The sequence below is a fragment of the Bombus vosnesenskii genome, unplaced genomic scaffold (assembly GCF_011952255.1).
Source record: "Bombus vosnesenskii isolate JDL3184/JDL3185 unplaced genomic scaffold, Bvos_JDL3184-5_v1.1 scf7180000014105, whole genome shotgun sequence".
NCBI lineage: Eukaryota > Metazoa > Arthropoda > Insecta > Hymenoptera > Apidae > Bombus > Bombus vosnesenskii.
The window spans coordinates 2,275,903-2,296,923 of record NW_022883371.1 but is presented as its reverse complement, the minus strand read 5'-3'; the positions used below and the strand labels follow the sequence as shown (position 1 = coordinate 2,296,923).

Here is a 21,021-nt window from a genome sequence, read left to right as displayed (position 1 = left end):
ATTCTTTGGACAATGTAAAATATCAACTTATTATTTCAGACCTGTCTAACTTCACGAGAACTATCTTTCTTATTTCCATAACCTCTGCTAGATAAAGGAGAATCAGATCGCCAACGCTCTTCATTTTCATTACCATGCCGAGTTCTTCGATTACCTGAATATTTTTTATCATGCTCATCTCGGTTTTTACTTCCACTTTCGCTATCTCTTCTACCATGACCACTTAACCGATTACGTTGACTATCACTTTTATGACTACGATTGGAATGAGAATCACGATCTTCACTATGCTCTCTCTCTTGATCCTGATCCCAACCTCCTTGATTGGGAGATCTAAGAGATAAGAATTATATTTTTATTCAACCCATTAATAATAAAACAAAATTATTTTCTATGGAATTCACCTATTTGTTACATCTTGTTCAGCCAATGCTTCTTTTACTTTTTTAGGTACATATAATAGCTGTTCTGGTTTCTTAGCTTTCCTTCTTGAATCTCCAGAATTACTATTTTGAGAAGAACCTTGTGCCTGTTCAATGCTTGTAATGCTTCTGTAATTAATATTTAGATCATTCAATTTTTCTGTTACATTTTCAACTTTAGACGATGGTGGATTATTTTGATTTTGGTTGGATTTATTGAGTTGTGACTGTTTTAAACGATGTTGGACGGAGCTGGATTTAGGTTTTTCCCGTGAAATATTTTCATTATCTAAATCATCTGTAGATCTTCCTGATTTTCGAAGAGGTCCACTTCCTGGCCTATATAAAGCTTGAGGTGCTCTATTTCCTCCACCTTTCATTCCTATTGACCTATCCTCTTCTAATTTTGAATTATCTGTAAATATAAAATTTCACATCTTCTAAGTAAAGTATGTATATCTTAATTATCTAATATATTATATTTATCTTTACATTATAATTTAGTTTAATTTGAAGTAGATACAAAATTAAAAATAATATGTTGAATAAATTAAATATAAATGAAATTGTGTTTGGAGTTATTAACTATTTATTAATATGTATAGCATTATATTAAATGAAATTTAATAAATGATAATATGTTTATAATCAATGTTTAAACACTATCGCTGTTTAAGCTGAAAGATTAAACTTAAAGATATATCTAAAGAAAAAACATACTAAAATTGCTAGATCTTACACGATAGCAATGTATACTGAATATTATGAAAAAAAAAAAATAATTCATATCACAACTTGAATAAGGAATAAATTACAATATTCCTGTTTATGAAAGCATTAATATTTCATATATAAGTTATATATTTCAGTCATAAATGATTGCTCTAAAATTTATTAAATTACGGTTGGAGGTATATGTATAATGTATCTATAACTGTAATAGTCTTTCCCAATATTTTTAGCATATTAGATGACAGAAGTTCGTTCATATACGATAATTAAGTATTGCTATTAGTTAAATATAACACTTTGCTAAGTGCAATAACTAATAGTGATTGTTGACACTCTTGACAGTAACTGAAGTTATCAATTTACGAGAATTAGGAATAAAAGTTATATAATCCTTAACTGCTCAAGATAAATTTGCAATTTCTAAAAAAGTCTAATACAAATTATAATATATGCTAGATTTACTTCTTACACTGGTTAAATTTCACAACATATCACAGCATAATTCCCGCTGTATTTTTAGGTTAGCTTGTTTGGTGAGGTTAGCTCTGTAAATGCTCCCAATAGAATTGAAAAGGGGCATGTGTGTTTATTACGTACACACAAAATATAATCACGGGATTACAAATTAAGATATTTATATTATTCAGCGAAATAATTTTTTTCAAGGTACCTTGTAAAAATTCTCCCCACTTTTTGCGTCCTTTGTCGCGGTTCGCCATATTGAAGTACAATCACATCCAAATTTTTTAAAATCAGAATTTACTTCCAATCATGTATTCGGTTGATACAAAAACTCTAGAATTAATTACTAATTAATTTTAATAAACAATAAAAAATATTAGCAGAAATAGATTTTACATACTACTTAATAAACTATTTTATTGTTTATTTAAATATTTTATTATTACTAAAAATAATTGTGAACAAATATATTATTTAATTGTAAAATATGATTTTACTTAAAAAAATGCAATAGTACAGTTTATATATTGCACATTAAAGTAATTTTTACAACTGTTTATTCAAACAGAATAAAACGATCTTCTTAAAATTTATCACACTCGACTAAAACATTTTCTATGATATTTGATAAGAACATAATAATAAAATAAATTAATATATTGCTTATAATAGTAACGTAATACCCATCCAATAACACTATAAATAATCATAAAAGATAAATCATATTTAATGATATATATACAAATATACATATTGTACGTATATGCATATATTTCAGTATTATACATATAAAACAATTTATTTCACATTCATAAAAAGTTAACTATAGATAACAGTAACAAAATTTCATTTTGGTATTAAATATATAAAATCAATTTTATAAAATTAAGATTAAACAAATACTCAGGATTATAGATTTTAGCGTCATATTTAGTTATATATCTATTGTATTCTACAAAAATATTCTTATTGCATATATTTTAAGGATTACTTGGTATTTACATTATATTTGTTGCCAATTATTATATGAACATAAAAGAGACTTCTGTAAAATGTAAAATATTGAGTTTTTCTTAGTAAAAAGTAATGATATAATAATATATAACCTTAATATATTTAACTGTATTTCAGTTTAGGGGACATAAAATTATTGTCTCTTTTTTGTATGTATTATAACAATTTTTGACGCATAGAATCCGAAAATGCAAGTCTTAACATTAGGAATCTAGCGATTCGAAAGTTATGCATATGTAAAGTGTAGCGTTTTTAGCACAGAAGTTTAGCGTGTTTTACACGTTACTTTGACACCATATTGGCTTCTATCCATGATTCATCCAATGAGTGGAGTCGCTGACTGTAAACAAATGCACGTGGGTGGCGGGATTTTAAATTGTGAGTATTGGATTAGGTTTGGGCACATAGACTTTTATACATTTGGACAGGTTTGAGTTACGTTTTATTCTCCGGGCATCGCGCCATGAGCCGACCGATTACATTTGTATGTACAAACCTATACAAACTGATATTCGATGAAGTTCAATTCAATGCTCATCTGTACGGACCAATCACATGATGGATAGAAACAATATGGTATCATACTAACCTGTACAATACACTAAAAATGCTCGGTTTTATATACACATAATTCCTGAACCGCTAAATTTCTAGAGTTAAGGCTAGCATTTTTTAATTCTCCACGGCGAAAAATATTAGATAACAAAAACAAGTCAACAATTTTATATTCCCTAAACCGAAGTTAAACTATATATTTCTTTCAAATACTTATTCTTATCGGTCAAATGTTTACTCCGCTTGTTATTATTAATCGTAGATTAACAACCGCTGCAAGATGCAAACGGCGAGTTGTTGTTACAGGAATGGGTATAGTATGTCCTCTGGGAATTGGTGTACAAAATGCTTGGCAAGCACTTATTAATTCTAAATCAGGTATCACCAAATTGACTAATCCGGAATATGACAAGCTACCTTGCAAAGTTGGTAAGTGTTTTATATATTTTTATGTGTTCTAAATAAATTTGTATAAATATTTCAAATTTTTACATTCTATAATAAATTTCTAACATATAGGGTGATTCATAAATACATATCCATACTTCAGGGAATGAATCTATACATTGAAATAACTAAAAGACATCATATGAACACAAGTCTTATGTACTTTAGTTTTTGAGTTATGGATGATCAACGAAAATGTTCAAAGTCTGTCCTGTATCTCAATATATACATTGCAAGTCTTAATATTGTTGTATACACAATTGAAACGTATTTTGATCTGTGTAAAGTTTATAATTTTTCTTATTTCTACTTCTACAATACATGAATAATGAACTTGCAAGGACATAATATTGATTCTCTAAAATTCTATCTGATTCGAGACATGACAAGCTTCTGCAATATATACATTCAATGCTAAAGTAAGCAATTATGTAGAAATACATGTTTATATCATGTTTCTTATTTATTTTAATGTGTACATTCAACATCTAAAGTATGCATTTGTGAATTATCCTATATATAATACAATAATATTTTGATAGCTGCATTAGTACCTAAAGGAAATGGTCCTAATGAATTGGATATCGATTCATATTTTACAAAAAGTGAATTACGTACAATGTGCCCAGCTACTCCTTATGCTTTGATAGCTACAGAAGAAGCATTGAATGATGCAAATTGGAAACCAAACAATGAAACTGATAAACGAGATACAGGAGTAGCAGTAGGAATTGGAATGATAGATTTAATTGATGTATGCACAACATATGAAGCCTTAAAAAAAGGATATAACAAAGTTAGTCCTTATTTTGTGCCAAGAATATTAACAAATATGGCTGCAGGACAAATTAGTATTAAATATGGTCTTCGTGGCCCGAATCATTCTGTGTCAACAGCATGTGCAACTGGAGCACATGCAATTGGTATTATAAGTTTGAACAAAGACCAAAAATATTTTCTGTTTACTATGATTATGTAATATAACTAATTTTTAGGTGATGCATTTCGTTTTATTCGTGGGGGAGAAACAAGTGTAATGATATGTGGTGGGGCAGAAGCATGCATCAGTCCTCTTGCTATAGCTGCTTTTTGTAGACTTCGAGCATTGAGTACTAACAAAAATGATTTTCCGTATGAAGCATCAAGGCCATTTGATAAAGATAGGGATGGATTTGTTATGGGAGAAGGTGCTGCGATACTAGTGTTGGAAGAATTAAATCATGCACTTGAAAGGAAAGCTAATATTTATGCGGAAGTGTTAGGGTATGGTTTATCTGGTGATGCAACACATTTGACTGCACCTAGTGAAGATGGTACAGGTGCTATATTAGCCATGGACAGAGCAGTCAAAGATGCTGGTATAGAAACTGTAGAAATAACTTTTATTAATGCACATGCAACTTCAACCCCTTTAGGTGATGGTATTGAACTGAAAGCTATAGAATCATTTATGGGACAACATAGTAAAAACGTAACTGTCTCTAGTACAAAAGGTGCACATGGTCATTTGTTAGGTGCAGCAGGAAACTTAGAAGCTGTTTTTACTATTCTGGCAATAAAAGAGAGTGTAATTCCACCAACATTAAATTTGCATAATTTGGATACAGAAACATCTTTAAATTTTGCTCCTAATATAAAGAAAAATTGGAATACAACCTCTAGACGCGTGGCATTAAAAAATGCTTTTGGTTTTGGTGGAACAAATGCATGCTTATGCTTTGCACAATATAATGAATAAGTTGATCATTAAACTAAAACTAGTTTGAAAAAAAGCATAATACACAATGTAATCTAAACTAGTCATTCCTCAATGTACATTAATTAATACATATATAGATGGTGGGGCATTTAGATAGAAACACTGAAATATTTCTGTTACTAGCAGTTGTCTGAAAAATCTCCAAAGCACAAAGTTATATTATTTAAAGGTACATACAATAGTAAATAAAATTTTTTCTGAAAATCATTTTTTTTAATGAGATTTTAAGGTTATCATCTTTTTTAATAGAAGCATATACTTTTTAATATATTAAATATATCAATTCATCTCTTCATTCTCTATAAAAATATATTATCCTATTTATGTCAAAAGCTATTACTTTAGTTTAGTTTTAGTTTTAACCTTAATTTTGTCAAATGTATAAAAGATAAAGATAATGTAAACACGAGAATACCACTTCGTTTCTTCCCTTGTCTTTCATATATTATAATTGACAAAATTAAAGTTAAAATTAGAACTAAACAATAGTTAGTTTATACATAAACATAAATACCTTTTACCTTTTTATAAGAAATACCGAGATGGATTGATTAATCTATTAAAGTAGATGGTCCCAATAAAACAGACGACGATGATATTGAAATCTCATAAAAGAATGACTTCCAGGAAAAATTTTATCTACCATTACTAAGCAGTATAATTTTTAACTCTTGAATTTTTTCATATGACCATTAATAATGAAGATATTTCTGTGTTCCCATTAAAATGCTCCATACGGCATAGGTCGCATCTGAAAAACGATATATATGCATAATTTTACTTTTTTATAAGAAAATACATTTGAGATTGGAGTTTAAATATATTTAATACTTTTATCTAATGTATAATATGAAACTCTTGTAATATATTATCTGAGAAGAAAGCAAAATATTTTATATTATTATAGAAAATTGTACAAAAAAGACATAACTTGAAATAATATAATACATAATGGAATACAATATTTATTTTGTATTAATATTTAATATTTCTTGGCCATTTTATTATTACAACATTTACATTCATTTTGCAAGGAAACAAATCCAAAAAAATAAAATCCTCTTAAAAGTACATAGTAATTTATACAATTATTTACTACGTGCAATTGATCATTATTCGCCATATTTTATGACCAATACATGTTCACAAAAATTATCATTTAATATTTAATCATACATACAAGCATGTAGAAATCAGTCTCTTAATTCTGATCACTGACAAATATTTGTGCATTAATGCGACAATTCATATGTATTTCTTTTAATCCAGTTTTCAGAATTAATATTTGACTATAAACTTTGCTTTCATTCATTTACAATTACATTTTTGATCTACAAATGTCTTTTAGTTTTATAAATTCAGCTACATAGAAAACAACAGAATTCAAGGCATAATTGTTTCTTGGTACCTCTAGTTTATTAGATGCAATTCTTTGCTTACAGATAAACCATACCATACGATGTTCGTACGATGTATATCTTCAACAATATCTTATTCACATAGGAAGTTTGACATCCAATGATAACAGTTATATGAAATACATCTATTGCACTCCTGTTTATCTACTGGCAGTAAATCAATATAAAAAAGAAAGATTGTATCCTATTAAGTAACTGTACCTAGTAGGAATTCTTAATTAGGAATGGTAAAGGGTTTGTGATGACTGCATAAAATAGCAAAACGTCTTCTCAGTGTTTGACGCAGTTCTTGTCGCTTTTCAAGGACTTGGCACATTCGAGATTTAAATTCCAATACTTCCTCAGCTGGAATATAACTTTCTTTTTCTTCGTCGCCTGATAAATAAGAATCCTAAAAAGAAACAAATCATATTGGAGATAAAAACAAAGTCCTAGATGAAGTTCTGAATTAGAACAAATTACGCACTTACTTCTAACATTTGTGTAAGTGTTAAACCCCCGCCCCTTTCCTTTAACAACGAGATACTAGAACTGGAATGAACAAGTTTTTCAGATGGTCTTATATCGTGACAGTCCCTCTCATGGTTACAACATCCATCGCTACAAGCTACTTCCGATCCTTCTGGAGTACTAGGAAGGGAAGAACTGCTAATATTATGCTCCGACGAATAACCACAATCTTGCGACGATTGTTCACTTGAAGAACGACTTTTCCTTTCTGAGATTGACAATTCGAAACGTTTCTTCATTTCTATCCACATATTACATCTCTTGCTTGGTTTTCCGATCCAAGCATCTACTATTCCTTTAGTCATTGAATCTTTATAATCTCCTAGATTATGCCAATGATCATTTTCAATCTTTTCCGAAAGATCCTGTACAATAAAAGATATTTAAATCTTATAACGCACGATAAACGATATTTAGAACATGTACTGACACATTAAATTATTACCTTACACGATTCACACGCATCAAATAATTCTTCTTCCGAAAGGTTTTTGACAGGTATATTACTTTTCTTTGTTTGATTTGCAGAAATTTTGGTCTTTAATTCAGAATGTTTTTTAACCGTATTTTTTTGCATATTTGATGATTTTTTGGGGAATGCTAATTGTGTTTGACTTTGTGATCGTGATATACCAGACTTCGATTTTTTTACACAGTCTGGGCATTTACATGTAGGTGGTCCCTTATTTTTTGGATCTAATACTTGTAACTGCAATAGACAAATAATGGTTATTAATAATAGATACATACACTTATAATTAAGTAAAGAAATATAATAATAGTCTATCTACCTTATGTTGATCTATGTTTTGCGTTGTGGGTTTTGAATCCCCACAAACACAAGGCGTATCGCTACTACCACTTTGCTTTTTGCTTGAACACTAATAATAATTAATTTATGTCAGAATATTAAATACATAAATTTGGGAAGTCTAAATTTACAGATAATAGCATACATCACATGTATTTTCTTTTTCTTCTATCTCATATCGTCGTTCTTTCTTCTTTTTGCGTTTTAAACGTAACTTTTCTCGCCTCTGTTGTTTTGCTATTTCTTCTCTTGTTAATTCTTCATAGAGAAGTTCTAGTTGAGAAATACCTTGTTTGACTTCTACAGCCATCTGTGAAGAATCACATAATCATTTACAAGTAATTCTATTAATTCAGTAATATAAAGTTTCATTATCAATTATACTTGAAAATTCCTAGATAATGCATCTACTGCAACAGCAGCTAATACTTTGCATACAGTTTCCTCTTCTCTTAATCGTCTATGAATTCTATGCAAGCGTTCAGCAACACACATTGCTAGACATGTAAGTACTTCTTCTTGAGCAATTTCTAACGTTTTTGCATGTCGTTCCCTGTAATTTAAAGGTTACTTCACAATTGAATTACAAAATATAATTATGAATGACAATATCTTGCAGTTCTATACCTTCCCATCAATTCTGGCTGTATACGTCCCATAAGATTATCCATAAAATATGGATTTGTAGGTATATGTACATGTCTATCACGTATGCAACGTCTGATCCCATAATATAAAGAAGCAACATAGCCTTTTTCTTTCTCTGGTTCAGGCTCTGTTGTTAACAGAGAAAATGCCAGCAATACCTTCGTCCGACATTCGCCACAAAATCTATAATTGTAGATATGATACAAAAATTTTTGTAGACAATCATAAAAATTTATGAACTTACCGATGTTTACGTAAATACGTATCCAAAGTAGCCTCTAGGCTATTACTTTCAATCAATGAAAGTGCTAAACGACATGAATGATCCATGCAATCCCATACTTCTTTCCATGCACTTGGAGGAGGTCTCATACGCTGAATTTCTAATGAATGTAATACACATCTCCGTGATTTTTTATTTCTAGGTTGGCCTTCCACTAAACTGTTTAACCTAGTGCTATAGTAAATATTAGAATTATTGAATATCTCTAATATATTCAAGCAATATATATTCATATATATTGTATTACCTGTGTCCTTGCAACATTGTACAGAGCAACTGTGGTGATTCTAAAACATCATCTTTTATTGATAATAAACCTTCAGGTGTAATCACTAGTGGATCTAATGCTGGATGTCCTGATTTCATGAGGTCATAGAATAATCTCTCAACACTAAATGTATACAATACCAATTAATATAAAAAATTGACATATTCAATATGTATATTTTATTTAAATGTTTTATTATACCTTCTTCTGCAACCAACACATGGTACAGCTTGGCCTAAGATTGCAAGCATATCCTTGCATGTTACTTCAAATGATGCCTTAATTTCTTCTTTTGTAAGCATATTAAGTTTTCTCGTAAATTCATCCAGTTCTTTACCACAAACTAATGGACTATCACAGATTGCTCCTAAACCATTTATATCCATAACCATCTACAGAAAATTAAATACTACATTATAAGATTAAATTTAATTTTATTCTTTCTTGAACATTAAAGCTAAATTATACTTATGAAAAAAAATATTCTTTTTATAATGTACTCTAATTATATATTTAATTTATAATATATTCTAAACATATAATTTATAATATAATAATATGTGTCTAGCTTCATAACATTGAACAACCAGCTTGTATTTACAGATAAAAACACAAAATTATTTACATACAAAAGTTTTATCTAATTATAAACATATCCAAACATGATCAGTCAGAAATCTTAGACAAAGAAAACAGAAAAAGTGCTTGAGTTTATAATTATTCACAACACTATATGTATGTATCTATATATATATCATTTTACATGGAAAATATAAACTTTATGTAATTATTAAACAATTAATAATTTAGTGCAATTGGATAATTTGTGTAATTAAAAAAAAATTAAATTGAGTAATTAAAAAAATTACAATTAACAAATGAAATATATATAGGATATTTTATTAAAATTATATATTTGTATTTATTTTAGTCTTTCCTATATATGAAATAAAAATATAGTATATCGTCAACATTTTTATCAATGAATTTATAATTCATATTTTCATGTTTATGTCCATTTGTTCAATGGTATTTAATCAAAGAATGAAAAAAACAAATCATTTTGACATTCTTTTTTTCAAAAAGAAAACAAATAACTTTAAAATCAAGATAAACGCGTGTGTTCAAATAAAGATTGGAAATGATTACGAAAATTTCAATTTTATGAAGTGGCAGTAATCAGTAAATATTAAGCAGAGCACTGATATCAAACATAACACACCGAATTAATTATGGTATAAGCATGCATTCATTGCCACGTTTAGGTTAAGTCAGAAATATCATGGAATGCCATTACGTAAGTCCTGTTGAACTTTAAGCTTTTAATAACCACAAACTGTAATTAAGAAACAAATGATAGAAAAAGATTATATTCACCGTAAGATTCTCATCGACAATGAACGGCATTTGTCTTCGTGTCAAATCGACCGGGTCATCGTCCCGCCAAACGTCCACTAACTTCGCCATCACTGTTGAATTCTTCTATTAATAACAATTATCAATCCGACAATATTCAATCTTGAAGCCCGTTACGATATACGACCACGAATAATTGTAATCCACTGGCACAAGTATACCAGAAAAATAAGTAGACACTATCATACGTCTGCCATTTGCAACGAGTGGTTTCTCACTTCCGCCCTGCGTGCATTGTCCCGCTTCCCTCTCTGTGCGTCATCTTATCCTTATTCTAAAGAGATCGCATAGTAGAGATCATGTGCATTGGTCGCTCAAGGACATTTTCCGCTAGTACATTTAAGTAATCATAAATCATTCCTAACGTTTCTCCCATATACAATTCTTTTCTTGGGATGTTTCAGTAGATTTGGTTAAACGGTATGTTTAAGTGTATCTGTCATCTTCACATAATTTTTGTGTTTATTCAGACAATAACATGGAATCTTCGTATTTTTTTATTAAAATTATCTGTCAATAGATATAATTCCTAATTTAATTGCATTTAATGATTTTATTTATCATTTTTTATCTAGTAATTTACAAGTTCGAAATACTAAGATACATATAGTTTATTAAATAAAAATATCAATATGATTAACAATATTTTGATTAAGCGTAATACCTTCTTAAAACAATTTAGTATACTTGTTTACCATATAGAAAAACAAACATTTATTTAAATACGCATCACTGTATACGTACTTTCATAAAATGTAATAAAATATAATATGTACTAAATTATTAAAATAAAGATTATTTAATTCATCAAAGAAAAATTTATATAACCCGCCGATTTATTTAAGGACATCTACCACTGATGCATCATAAGGCAGTAAGTACTAAATAAGAAGTTGTCCCAAAAATATGTTCACATATTCTGATATAGTACATCTCTTTATCCGTTTTTTTTCACAAAAAATTATGTAAAAAGTATGGCAGCAGATTATATTAGATTCAATAATTAAATATTTTTTATGTTTAGATTATGATCATTACCTCAAATTCATTTTAATATTTTATTACATGAAGGGAAACAAACATTTACGTTAATTTTTTAATTTCTCATTTTCTTCATTATTAAATTTTTTATTTACAGCGTGCATAGCATCTACATTCCAAACACTATTAATTTATTAACGAATCTGCTTAAAATTTTGTTAAAAGAATTATGTTACCTAAGTATGTTTGGTTATTACCATTATTTGCATCTATTTTATTATACTCAAATGATTATTTCAATGGCATCAAATTTAATTTCTTGGACAAATGGTTAAATATTATTAAAAGTGTGTACTCTAGTCTTAAAAAATCAAATATAAAGTTAAACAAAGATACAAATCAGAAAGTATTTACATCAACTGAGCTTAAGAAATATACAAATTTGAAAGATGGTTTATACATTTCAATACTAGGTCAAATTTTTGATGTCACAAAAGGTGCAAAACATTATGGTCCTGGTGCAACTTATCATGTATTCACTGGTATAATCTTTTATAAGATTACATGTGTCAATGTATTTACAAATCACACACATATATATATGTATATGTATTTATGTATTTGCAGGTCGTGATGCATCTTTAGCATTTATTACTGGAGAATTTAATGATAAGGGCTTAACAGATGACATCTCCTCATTATCTATACACCAAGTTAAAGCACTGAATGATTGGGTCCAATTTTACAATAAAAACTATATTTATAAAGGTACCTAGAAACTAAGTGTTTATTTCACAATTATTTTATTATCTTACTTTTTTTAAATAGGAAAATTAAATGGTAGATATTATAATGAAGATGGTTCCCCGACTGAGGAATCTCATAATGTACAAAAAATATTAATAAATGCAAAGGAGAAACAATTTGAAGAAGCACATAAAAAGAAAATGTTTCCTCCATGTAACGTAGAATGGAAGTCAGATTCTGGAACTGTAGTATGGTGTACTAAAAAGAGGTAGCTACAATGTGTAAAAATCTAGAATTTTATTGAAATCAATACTATCTTTTATTTCTAGTGGAGGAATAGAAAGAGATTGGATTGGTGTACCAAGAATGTTATTTGAATCTCCAAATTCTAAGGAATATAGATGTGCTTGCACAAAACTTGATAGTAAAGAATATGAAGAGACCAAAGGCATGTTGAGAGAATATTCTCAATGTCCAAAATCTTCAACAAAATGTGCCGTGAAGACAGAACACTAATAAAGAATAAAGACATATTATAAATTTTAATGTTGACATTTACAATTATATGTAAATATTTATTTAATTTGATTGTTTCTTACATCTATGAAACTATTCTTTCTGATTGAAACTAATCATTTTTATATCTTCTGTAGCATTCTTACAATTGTAAATAATTTGTAATACAAAATATAGTATATTTATCACGAAAAATATAATAGTTATTATTTTTATCGTTAAAAAACGATTTTGTAAAAATAAATATTCATATTATCTTTAAATATATGCAGTCTTTTATTGTATAGTGATTTTAAAATTCATAGAACTTTTTATTATTATTCGATTATTATTTAATTTTATTAAACATATATGTATTTATTCCGTACATTTCATTGATGAACGTGTAAAAGATAAATGTTGAATATCCAGAAATTCATATATAAACACCTTTATATACATATGCATTTATATACATAAAGATGTTATGATGTAAATACACTAAATAATCAAAATTTAATAAATATGTATATAACTAAAAAAAAATTTTGAAATTAATATAAATTTACAAATTATATTGTTTTTAAGATAGAATTACGTGTAAGCTTTAATTATTGTTTTAATGTAAAAAATTTGTTTTTAGGAATACATAACTTTCTTATTAGTGTTTACTTTATCATGTACAGTATTCACGTAAAGAATGGATAAAATGTTATAAACAAATCATCATTAAGAAAAAAGATAATTTCTTTTTCTACTGTTCTATTTTAATTGTAAAAAAATTTCTTATACAACTTAATGTTTTTACATCTTCTTACTTTATCTCATTTTCAACTTTTGCAGGTGATTCTACTTTAATACCATTTAATTTATCAAGCAACATCTGCATAGATGCACGTCTTCGTTTGAAATTGATTTTTGACCCAAATACTTTTTTAATTTTTGCCCTTCTTTTCTTTAACTTATTATCTGTAGGTTGTTCTTGGAATTGGATCATACGTTTGTACCTCTTCACACTCATGTATGTAATACATTCACTTGTTTCGTCTTTTTCTTCATAAATTGTTTCCAAATTATTTAATCTTCTTTTTAAATTTTTATTTAAATAATATTCTTTACAATCAATTTCTTCTGTCTGACATTTATTTTTTCTGTTACTATCTTCCATTTCTGAGCATGTTCTTTTTCTTGGTCTCAAACTGCATCTAATAATATATATATTATGCAATAAAATTACATTTATCAAAATTATGATATTGTGTTATATATATTGTTGTACCTTCTATTAAGATTCTCATTAGATTCAGTTGCAGGTATTCTTTTTCTGAGTCTTTGCTTGTTTTCTGAAGGTGATAAATTTGCATTTACTGTTAGCATTTCTAAGCCTGCCATAACTTCAGGTAAATTACTATCGACTATGTTATGTACATCTTTTCTGAAAAATATAATTTGCATTTACAATAATTTACTTTTTGATAAACTGTATTAAATTGTTTATCTAAAAGAAATTTCTAAACAATTTATCTCAATTAAAATTCTCAAATACACAAATATTGACAAAACATTCAGTTATTAAAAATTGATAAAATACATATAAATATATTTTCATATATAAATAATAACTTGAAGAATGTTGTTTATTCAAAAACTTACATTTTTTCAGATTGAATATTGTCCATTTGTAAGATCTAAATATATTTATTTATTTATAAATTACTTAAAGATATCAGTCATTTATAACCATAATTGACGACCTGCAGTGAAGTCAGTAGAAGACAAATTGTTAGAAGAATCTTAAGAATAAAGCATAGTAATATATGCTTCAATAAGAACTTTAAGGAAAACTGTTAAGATATAATCTCAGGTAGAACATTCACTATATTTGAAATTGTAACAGAAACTGTACATCTTACATACTATTTCTTTGTTTTATGGAATGAAAAAAATTGAAGTAACTTCTTTTTAAGAGAACAATTACAAATTATAAATTTTTAATACTTCACAGTCATTGATCCTTTTCTATTATAATGTATTAATTTCGCCATAAAATACTGAACTTAAACTAAAAAGTAACAGCTCTCTCTTAAGTAAAACCGTCTATGGTAAAACTTAAAATATTTACCGACAGTTACTAACCAATAACAGTACAGAAAAATCAACTACGCTTTCCTATCATACACGTTTATATATTCCTAGTATTCACTATAGTATTCCGACATATTCCTTAGTATTCACATGAAAACAGGCCTCAGTTTCACTTTTACTGATTTTAATACGTGAAAATGTAAAAAATATTTATGTGCGAGGTTAAATTCGAGAAAATATATAAATAAATATATGTTACTAAAACGAAGTAGTAGAATTATATAAATGTTAAAATATGAAGAAAGAAAGAACAGCCGATAATAGCCGACCATATAAATTATAAGTATCTCCAAGAGTCTGTAATGTAAACAAAAGTATTAATTGTGGTTAAAGTTCTAATAAGCAAAGTTTCACGTATTTTTGCTAATTTATTTCATTAACGTGATATTTAAGTCTATTCTTATACTATTATATTAAGATCACGTTTACAAAACTTTATAACTACAATTTTTACAATTTCATAACATTAAATTGTAACCTCCTTGTAATTATAAACAAATTTATTTAATTTTTTGTCTTTTTTATTTATTATATTAACTATTGTTTAACATTTTCTTTTCATTATACAGCTCATCAAATATTGAGCCTTACCGGTATAAGCTTCCAAAGGAAAAGCATTATCGTAAGCATAATAATTGTAGTTAATTGAAATTATCTTAATTTTAACTTATTTAAAAAATCTATTTCATGTGCAGGGATTTGTAGAGCTAACAATAGTTCCACTTAGGGATACATTGAGACTCGTGAAACTAAATGCAAAACAATGTAGGATTTATAGAGTGTGTTTAAATGATATTTATGAAGCGCCATTCCAATATTTTGATCCATTTTTAGATATTTGTCAAGGAGATGGCAAGCAGTAAGTATTTGAAATCGATTAAATAATGTTTATACAACAAAAACTTGGTTAAAACTATATAATACATTCATCTGATATTTTTTTTAGACGATCGTTGGAGTTCTTTTCTAATATGCATTTAGCAGCAGCACAAAGAGTTGATCCAGATAATAATGCAGGAGAATTAGTTGTGCAAATTCCACCAGATGCTGCACATGTAGTTGCAGAAGGTAGAACATTAAGAATTAGCATTGAGTTCTCTCTAGAACAACCTCAGGGTGGAGTCCATTTTGTTGTACCAAATTGTGAAGGAACATTAGCGGAGGTATAATAAATTTGTTGCATGCAAAAATTAATTTTAATTTTATGTAAAATTTACAATTAAAGAATTTCTTGTAGAGAGGTGCACATATGTATACATATAGTTATGAAAATTCTTCAAGATTGTGGTTTCCATGCATTGATAGTTTTGCAGAACCATGTACATGGAAATTAGAATTTACCGTTGATGATTCTATGACAGCTGTATCTTGTGGTGATCTTTTAGAAGTAGTATATACTCCAGATATGCGTAGAAAAACTTTTCATTACGTTCTTAATACACCAGCATGTGCACCGAATATTGCACTTGCAGTTGGGTAAGTTATATATATTTTTTAATTTTATATGTAGTAAACAAATTTTATATTTTTAATATATCTTTTTTTCAGACCATTTGAAATATTTGTGGACCCATATATGCATGAAGTAACACATTTTTGTTTGCCACAATTACTACCATCATTAAAAGTTTCTGCAAAATATATGCATGAAGCATTTGAATTTTATGAAGAAACATTGTCAAACAGATATCCTTATTCTTGCTATAAACAGGTTTTTGTAGATGAGTTAGATGAAGATATAAATGCATATGCTACTATGAGTATCTTAAAGTAAGAGATTAAACTAAATAATTTTAACATTAAATATTTCCATAATAACTGTACATTAAATGTTTGTTTACTTATAGTACAAATTTATTACATTCAACTGCCATCATTGATCAAGTTTATATTACAAAAAAAGCTATGGCCCAAGCTGTTGCAGAACAATTTTTTGGTTGTTTTATATCTATGCAAAACTGGTCTGATACATGGTTACCTAAAGGTGTTTCAACTTATCTAACTGGTTTATATGCAAAGAAATGTTTTGGAAATAACGAATACAGAGAGTGGATACAATCCGTAAATAAATATTTCTTGCTGCCATGTATTAAAGTAGTTTTCTAAAAATTTGATACCACTGATATTTTTAGGAACTGCAAGAAGTGGTAAAATATGAAGAGCAATTCGGGGGTATAATATTAGATCCTTCGCAACCACCAGCTCCATTACCTATTGCAGCTAATACACCAGCACCTACACCTAGAGCTCCAGACCCTGGATTTTATTTTCCAATAAGAAATTTACACACAATGTCTCCAAAGTATATTGAAGTACTTCGTAAAAAAGCACATTTAGTTATTAGAATGCTAGAACATCGGATTGGTCAAGAATTACTTCTACAAGTATATACTCTGGCAAATACTACATCATTCTTAATTTCAAATAAGTTAAAACTTATTTTATTATTTTTCAGGTTTTCAACAAACAATTATCTCTTGCTGCTAATGCTGCACAACAAAAAATTGATTCTGGACTTTGGTCCCATATGTTAATTAGTACAAATGTATTTACGAAAGCAATTTTTACTGTAACTGGTAAAGATATGGCAGTTTTTATAGACCAGTGGGTTAGAACTGGTGGTCATGCAAAATTTAGTTTAAGTTTTGTATTTAATAGGAAAAGGTACTTATGTTAGTAAATTTTATTTTAAATTTAGTTTAAGTTTGTATAAGATTTAGTTATTTATCAAGCTAAAACGTATTATATAGAAATACTGTAGAATTAGAAATTCGACAAGATACTACAAACCAAAGAGGGATTAGAAAATACGTTGGTCCACTCCTAGTTAATATTCAAGAATTAGATGGTACTTTTAAACATACTCTACAAATTGAGGGTACCGTGGCAAAAGCAGACATAACATGTCACAGTAAAAGCCGTAGAAATAAAAAGAAGAAGATCCCACTATGTACTGGAGAAGAAGTAGATATGGACCTTTCTGCTATGGAGTAAGTACTATTTCAATACGTGATGCATATTCTAATACTATTAAAATTATTTTTTTTCTTATTTTAAACTAAAAATTATAGTAGTAATTACATATAGAAAAACAAATCTTTATAAATTTGTATTTCTTTTGCAGTGATTCACCTGTATTATGGATAAGATTAGATCCCGAAATGACACTTTTGCGTGCTGTTCAAATTGAACAGCCAGATTATCAATGGCAGTATCAATTAAGACATGAAAGAGACGTTACTGCGCAATTGGAAGCTATTGAAGCTTTACAAAATCATGCCACACCTGCTACACGATTAGCATTAACTGATACTATAGAAAATGAACACTGTTATTATAAAGTTAGATTACGAGCCGCACATTGCTTAACTAAGGTTATCTATATTTTAAATATTCATGATTTAAAATTACTTTTTTACATACAATTCTCTTATATTAATAATTATTTAGGTAGCTAATGCAATGGTTGCAACATGGGCTGGCCCACCAGCAATGTTAGCCATATTTCGGAAATTATTTGGTTCGGCTTCATGCAGACGGATAATTAAACAGAATAATTTCTCAAATTTTCAACATTATTTTTTACAAAAGGTTTAACTAATGTTTTCTATGATAAACGGGCTATTATTTTATATAGTAATCTGTAATCTATAGTTTGTTTTGATTTTAGACTATACCTGTAGCGATGGCTGGTTTACGTAATGCTCACGGTATATGTCCGCCAGAAGTTTTGGCTTTTTTGATGGATTTATTTAAATACAATGACAACAGTAAAAATAGATATTCGGATAATTATTATCGAGCTGCATTAATTGAAGCACTTGGAGCTACTGTTACGCCTGTAATTAGTGTGCAGCAAGGGTATAATAAACATTAAAAAAATAACATCTATTATACTTTTGTGATTATGTATATATTAATCTCTTTTTAGGACAGCTATTACCGCTGAATCTCTATCAGTTGATACTAGAGCTATATTAGAGGAAGTCACCAGAAATTTAAATTTGGAAAAATTATTGCCTTGCTATAAATACACAGTCAGTGTTGCTTGTCTTAAAGTCATAAGAATTTTGCAAAAATTTGGCCATCTTCCAAGTAATCCTCACCTTTTTAGAGCATATGCTACATATGGACAATTCATAGGTATATAAGGTGTTTTATATTTTATATCAAACATATTAATAATGCCGAAATTCATAGCTTATCATAATTGCTTTAGATGTTAGAATTGCAGCTTTAGAGGCATTAGTAGACTTTACCAGAGTAGATGGTAAGTGGGAAGATTTAGAATTTTTGTTAGATATGATAGAAATGGATCCTCATCCTGGAGTACAACATAGATTAGTGAGGCTTATGGTTGAAAACCCACCATTTGAAAGGGCACATAAACATCGTTTAGACCGTTCTGAATTGGTTGACCGTATATGGAATTTGATTAAGTATGTTGAACTTTAATTGCTATTTATTTCAATTTTTTCCTTAAGACGTTCAATATAAAATTATTCTTACAGTGGCATGCTCTCTCATGATCCTAAAATCCGATGTGATCTAGTTGATTTATATTACACTTTATATGGATCAAAGCGACCACTTTGTCTTCCTATTCCTGAGCTTGCTGCTATTACTAAACCAAAAAAAGCAGGACCTCCAAGTCCAGAACAAGATGTAAGTTATGCTTAAGGAGATCCTGTTTTAGGTAATTACAAAACATGTCATTCATTTTGGCTTTTGACGTTTAGATAAAACCAAATGTATCGCATATAAAACATGAATCATCGATAGTAGAAATTGAAAATACAAGTGGAACAGGCAAAAGAAAACCTTCTCCAAATAGGGATATTCCAGGTTCTTCTAATTTAGTAGATTATATTCCAGAGGTAAAACGACAGAAACAGGTAACCAATAAAAAAAATAAAATTAGGCAATGTTTTAGAAATGCAGTTATAAAATTATATTTATTGTTTGTATTTGTCTATTAAAAAGGATGATCGTACACCTTCTGTAACTGGTGATGGAAAAGTAAAATCAGAGTATTATAGTGATAATTCTGCATCATTACCTGGTATTATGGGAACACCAGGACCAGTAGGTTTCGAACCAGGAATGTTTAAAAAAGAGGGAGAAGAGCATAAACAAAAAAGTGATTCTGTTAACAAGGTAAATCATGTTAAAAATTCTCTTTATTAATATTCTTATTTCGTATATATAATTTATATGCTTTTGTGTTTATTTATATTATTTATCTCGTAGAACAAAAAAAAGAAAAAGGACAAAAAAAAGCACAAGCACAAACATAAACATAAACATGATCATAAACACGGCAAAGATAAAGAGAAAAAGGACAAGGACAAAGTTAAAGAGAAGGAAAAGGAGAAAGAAAAAGATAAGACTAAAGATTCTTCAAATTTAAAGATCAAAGAAGAAACTTTAAGCTCAGCAAGTTCTAGTCTCAGTCCAGATGCGACGACTGTTACTAACGAATTTATTTTTCCATAGTAGTTTCCAAATAAACGTACCATAAGCTTTTAAACGTACTATAAGCAGTACATTGTTTACATCTTATATAATTTTAACATCTTACATAATTGTTTACATGTTTACATCTTATATAATTTATATAATTTAGATACATTCTAATGTATCATAAATGAAGACAACAAATATAAGAAATTGTAAATACGCATTTTTAAATATATTATACAAAAACTATTTTCATTTATTTTGTTAAATAAAATAACTAAAAATTAAAACTGTTTTCTTTATATATATTTTATTATGACTGGACTAACAACCATCCTTGTAATATAAGAGAATATTGGTAACAAATTATAGAGCATAGATATTGAAACTAAATAAAACTGACCCAAATAAAACTTTATAAACTTATTTAAAAATATATGTCTAAATA

The 21,021-nt window shown here is 28.1% G+C and overlaps 6 protein-coding genes across 20 annotated transcripts in view; 3 read left to right on the top strand and 3 right to left on the bottom strand.

Annotated features, from left to right (window-relative positions):
* LOC117239690 (telomerase-binding protein EST1A-like) overlaps window positions 1–1,928 on the bottom strand; it is a 141,554-nt gene extending 139,626 nt beyond the window's left edge. For 3 of the 5 annotated variants that reach the window (XM_033505455.1, XM_033505457.1, XM_033505454.1), the window contains exons 1-3: window positions 1,825–1,928; window positions 405–837; window positions 42–333 (exon numbers count right to left, since the gene is read on the bottom strand). In XM_033505455.1, the coding sequence (XP_033361346.1) occupies window positions 42–333; window positions 405–837; window positions 1,825–1,873 (774 nt within the window). In that variant the 5' untranslated portion in view covers window positions 1,874–1,928. Of the gene's footprint in view, window positions 1–41; window positions 334–404; window positions 838–1,623; window positions 1,726–1,824 lie in introns of those variants that run through there. The other 2 variants (XM_033505453.1, XM_033505456.1) reach the window with 2 other exon arrangements.
* Window positions 1,929–2,937: 1,009 nt separating this feature from the next.
* On the top strand, window positions 2,938–5,670 carry LOC117239692 (3-oxoacyl-[acyl-carrier-protein] synthase, mitochondrial). Of its 3 annotated transcripts, XM_033505463.1 has the most exons (4): window positions 2,938–3,008; window positions 3,448–3,614; window positions 4,175–4,555; window positions 4,628–5,665. In XM_033505463.1, exons 2-4 carry the CDS (start codon window positions 3,494–3,496, stop codon window positions 5,368–5,370), a joined length of 1,245 nt encoding a protein of 414 aa, XP_033361354.1. In that variant the 5' UTR covers window positions 2,938–3,008; window positions 3,448–3,493; the 3' UTR covers window positions 5,371–5,665. The 3 variants fall into 3 exon arrangements, with proteins under 3 accessions (XP_033361354.1, XP_033361355.1, XP_033361353.1); XM_033505464.1 differs by lacking the exon at window positions 2,938–3,008 and having other exon boundaries at window positions 3,221–3,614; window positions 4,283–4,555; window positions 4,628–5,670; XM_033505462.1 differs by lacking the exon at window positions 2,938–3,008 and having other exon boundaries at window positions 3,221–3,614.
* Window positions 5,671–6,773: 1,103 nt separating this feature from the next.
* Window positions 6,774–10,992, bottom strand: LOC117239691 (gametogenetin-binding protein 2-like). Of its 3 annotated transcripts, none has more exons than XM_033505458.1 (11): window positions 10,707–10,992; window positions 9,531–9,721; window positions 9,309–9,452; window positions 9,023–9,235; window positions 8,758–8,961; window positions 8,515–8,683; window positions 8,276–8,440; window positions 8,111–8,200; window positions 7,765–8,028; window positions 7,280–7,684; window positions 6,774–7,200 (listed from the first exon to the last, which is right to left on the bottom strand). In XM_033505458.1, exons 1-11 carry the CDS (start codon window positions 10,794–10,796, stop codon window positions 7,024–7,026), a joined length of 2,112 nt encoding a protein of 703 aa, XP_033361349.1. In that variant the 5' UTR covers window positions 10,797–10,992; the 3' UTR covers window positions 6,774–7,023. The 3 variants fall into 3 exon arrangements, with proteins under 3 accessions (XP_033361349.1, XP_033361350.1, XP_033361351.1); XM_033505459.1 differs by having other exon boundaries at window positions 9,531–9,738; window positions 10,707–10,962; XM_033505460.1 differs by having other exon boundaries at window positions 9,531–9,696; window positions 10,707–10,962.
* A 35-nt stretch (window positions 10,993–11,027) lies between these two features.
* LOC117239693 (neuferricin) lies at window positions 11,028–13,087 on the top strand. 4 transcript variants are annotated; one of them, XM_033505467.1, is made up of 6 exons: window positions 11,028–11,165; window positions 11,591–11,619; window positions 11,884–12,268; window positions 12,354–12,494; window positions 12,555–12,741; window positions 12,803–13,087. In XM_033505467.1, exons 3-6 carry the CDS (start codon window positions 11,956–11,958, stop codon window positions 12,987–12,989), a joined length of 828 nt encoding a protein of 275 aa, XP_033361358.1. In that variant the 5' UTR covers window positions 11,028–11,165; window positions 11,591–11,619; window positions 11,884–11,955; the 3' UTR covers window positions 12,990–13,087. The 4 variants fall into 4 exon arrangements, with proteins under 4 accessions (XP_033361358.1, XP_033361356.1, XP_033361357.1 ...); XM_033505465.1 differs by having other exon boundaries at window positions 11,033–11,165; window positions 11,559–11,619; XM_033505466.1 differs by having other exon boundaries at window positions 11,108–11,165; window positions 11,573–11,619.
* Window positions 13,088–13,693: 606 nt separating this feature from the next.
* LOC117239646 (protein tantalus-like) lies at window positions 13,694–15,061 on the bottom strand. 3 transcript variants are annotated; one of them, XM_033505375.1, is made up of 4 exons: window positions 14,972–15,061; window positions 14,622–14,722; window positions 14,248–14,403; window positions 13,694–14,173 (listed from the first exon to the last, which is right to left on the bottom strand). In XM_033505375.1, exons 2-4 carry the CDS (start codon window positions 14,645–14,647, stop codon window positions 13,783–13,785), a joined length of 573 nt encoding a protein of 190 aa, XP_033361266.1. In that variant the 5' UTR covers window positions 14,648–14,722; window positions 14,972–15,061; the 3' UTR covers window positions 13,694–13,782. The 3 variants fall into 3 exon arrangements, with proteins under 3 accessions (XP_033361266.1, XP_033361264.1, XP_033361265.1); XM_033505373.1 differs by lacking the exon at window positions 14,622–14,722 and having other exon boundaries at window positions 14,967–15,060; XM_033505374.1 differs by lacking the exon at window positions 14,972–15,061 and having other exon boundaries at window positions 14,622–14,938.
* Window positions 15,062–15,276: 215 nt separating this feature from the next.
* LOC117239667 (transcription initiation factor TFIID subunit 2) lies at window positions 15,277–20,850 on the top strand. Of its 2 annotated transcripts, XM_033505401.1 has the most exons (19): window positions 15,278–15,392; window positions 15,681–15,735; window positions 15,809–15,972; window positions 16,060–16,276; window positions 16,351–16,589; window positions 16,662–16,883; window positions 16,961–17,174; window positions 17,246–17,497; window positions 17,569–17,777; window positions 17,864–18,103; window positions 18,238–18,487; window positions 18,564–18,704; window positions 18,784–18,974; window positions 19,045–19,256; window positions 19,333–19,552; window positions 19,625–19,778; window positions 19,853–20,008; window positions 20,097–20,270; window positions 20,364–20,850. In XM_033505401.1, exons 1-19 carry the CDS (start codon window positions 15,349–15,351, stop codon window positions 20,607–20,609), a joined length of 3,600 nt encoding a protein of 1,199 aa, XP_033361292.1. In that variant the 5' UTR covers window positions 15,278–15,348; the 3' UTR covers window positions 20,610–20,850. The 2 variants fall into 2 exon arrangements, 1 of the variants encoding a protein (XP_033361292.1); XR_004494508.1 differs by lacking the exons at window positions 20,097–20,270; window positions 20,364–20,850 and having other exon boundaries at window positions 15,277–15,392; window positions 19,333–19,537; window positions 19,623–19,778; window positions 19,853–19,923.
* The last annotated feature ends 171 nt before the right edge of the window (window positions 20,851–21,021 follow it).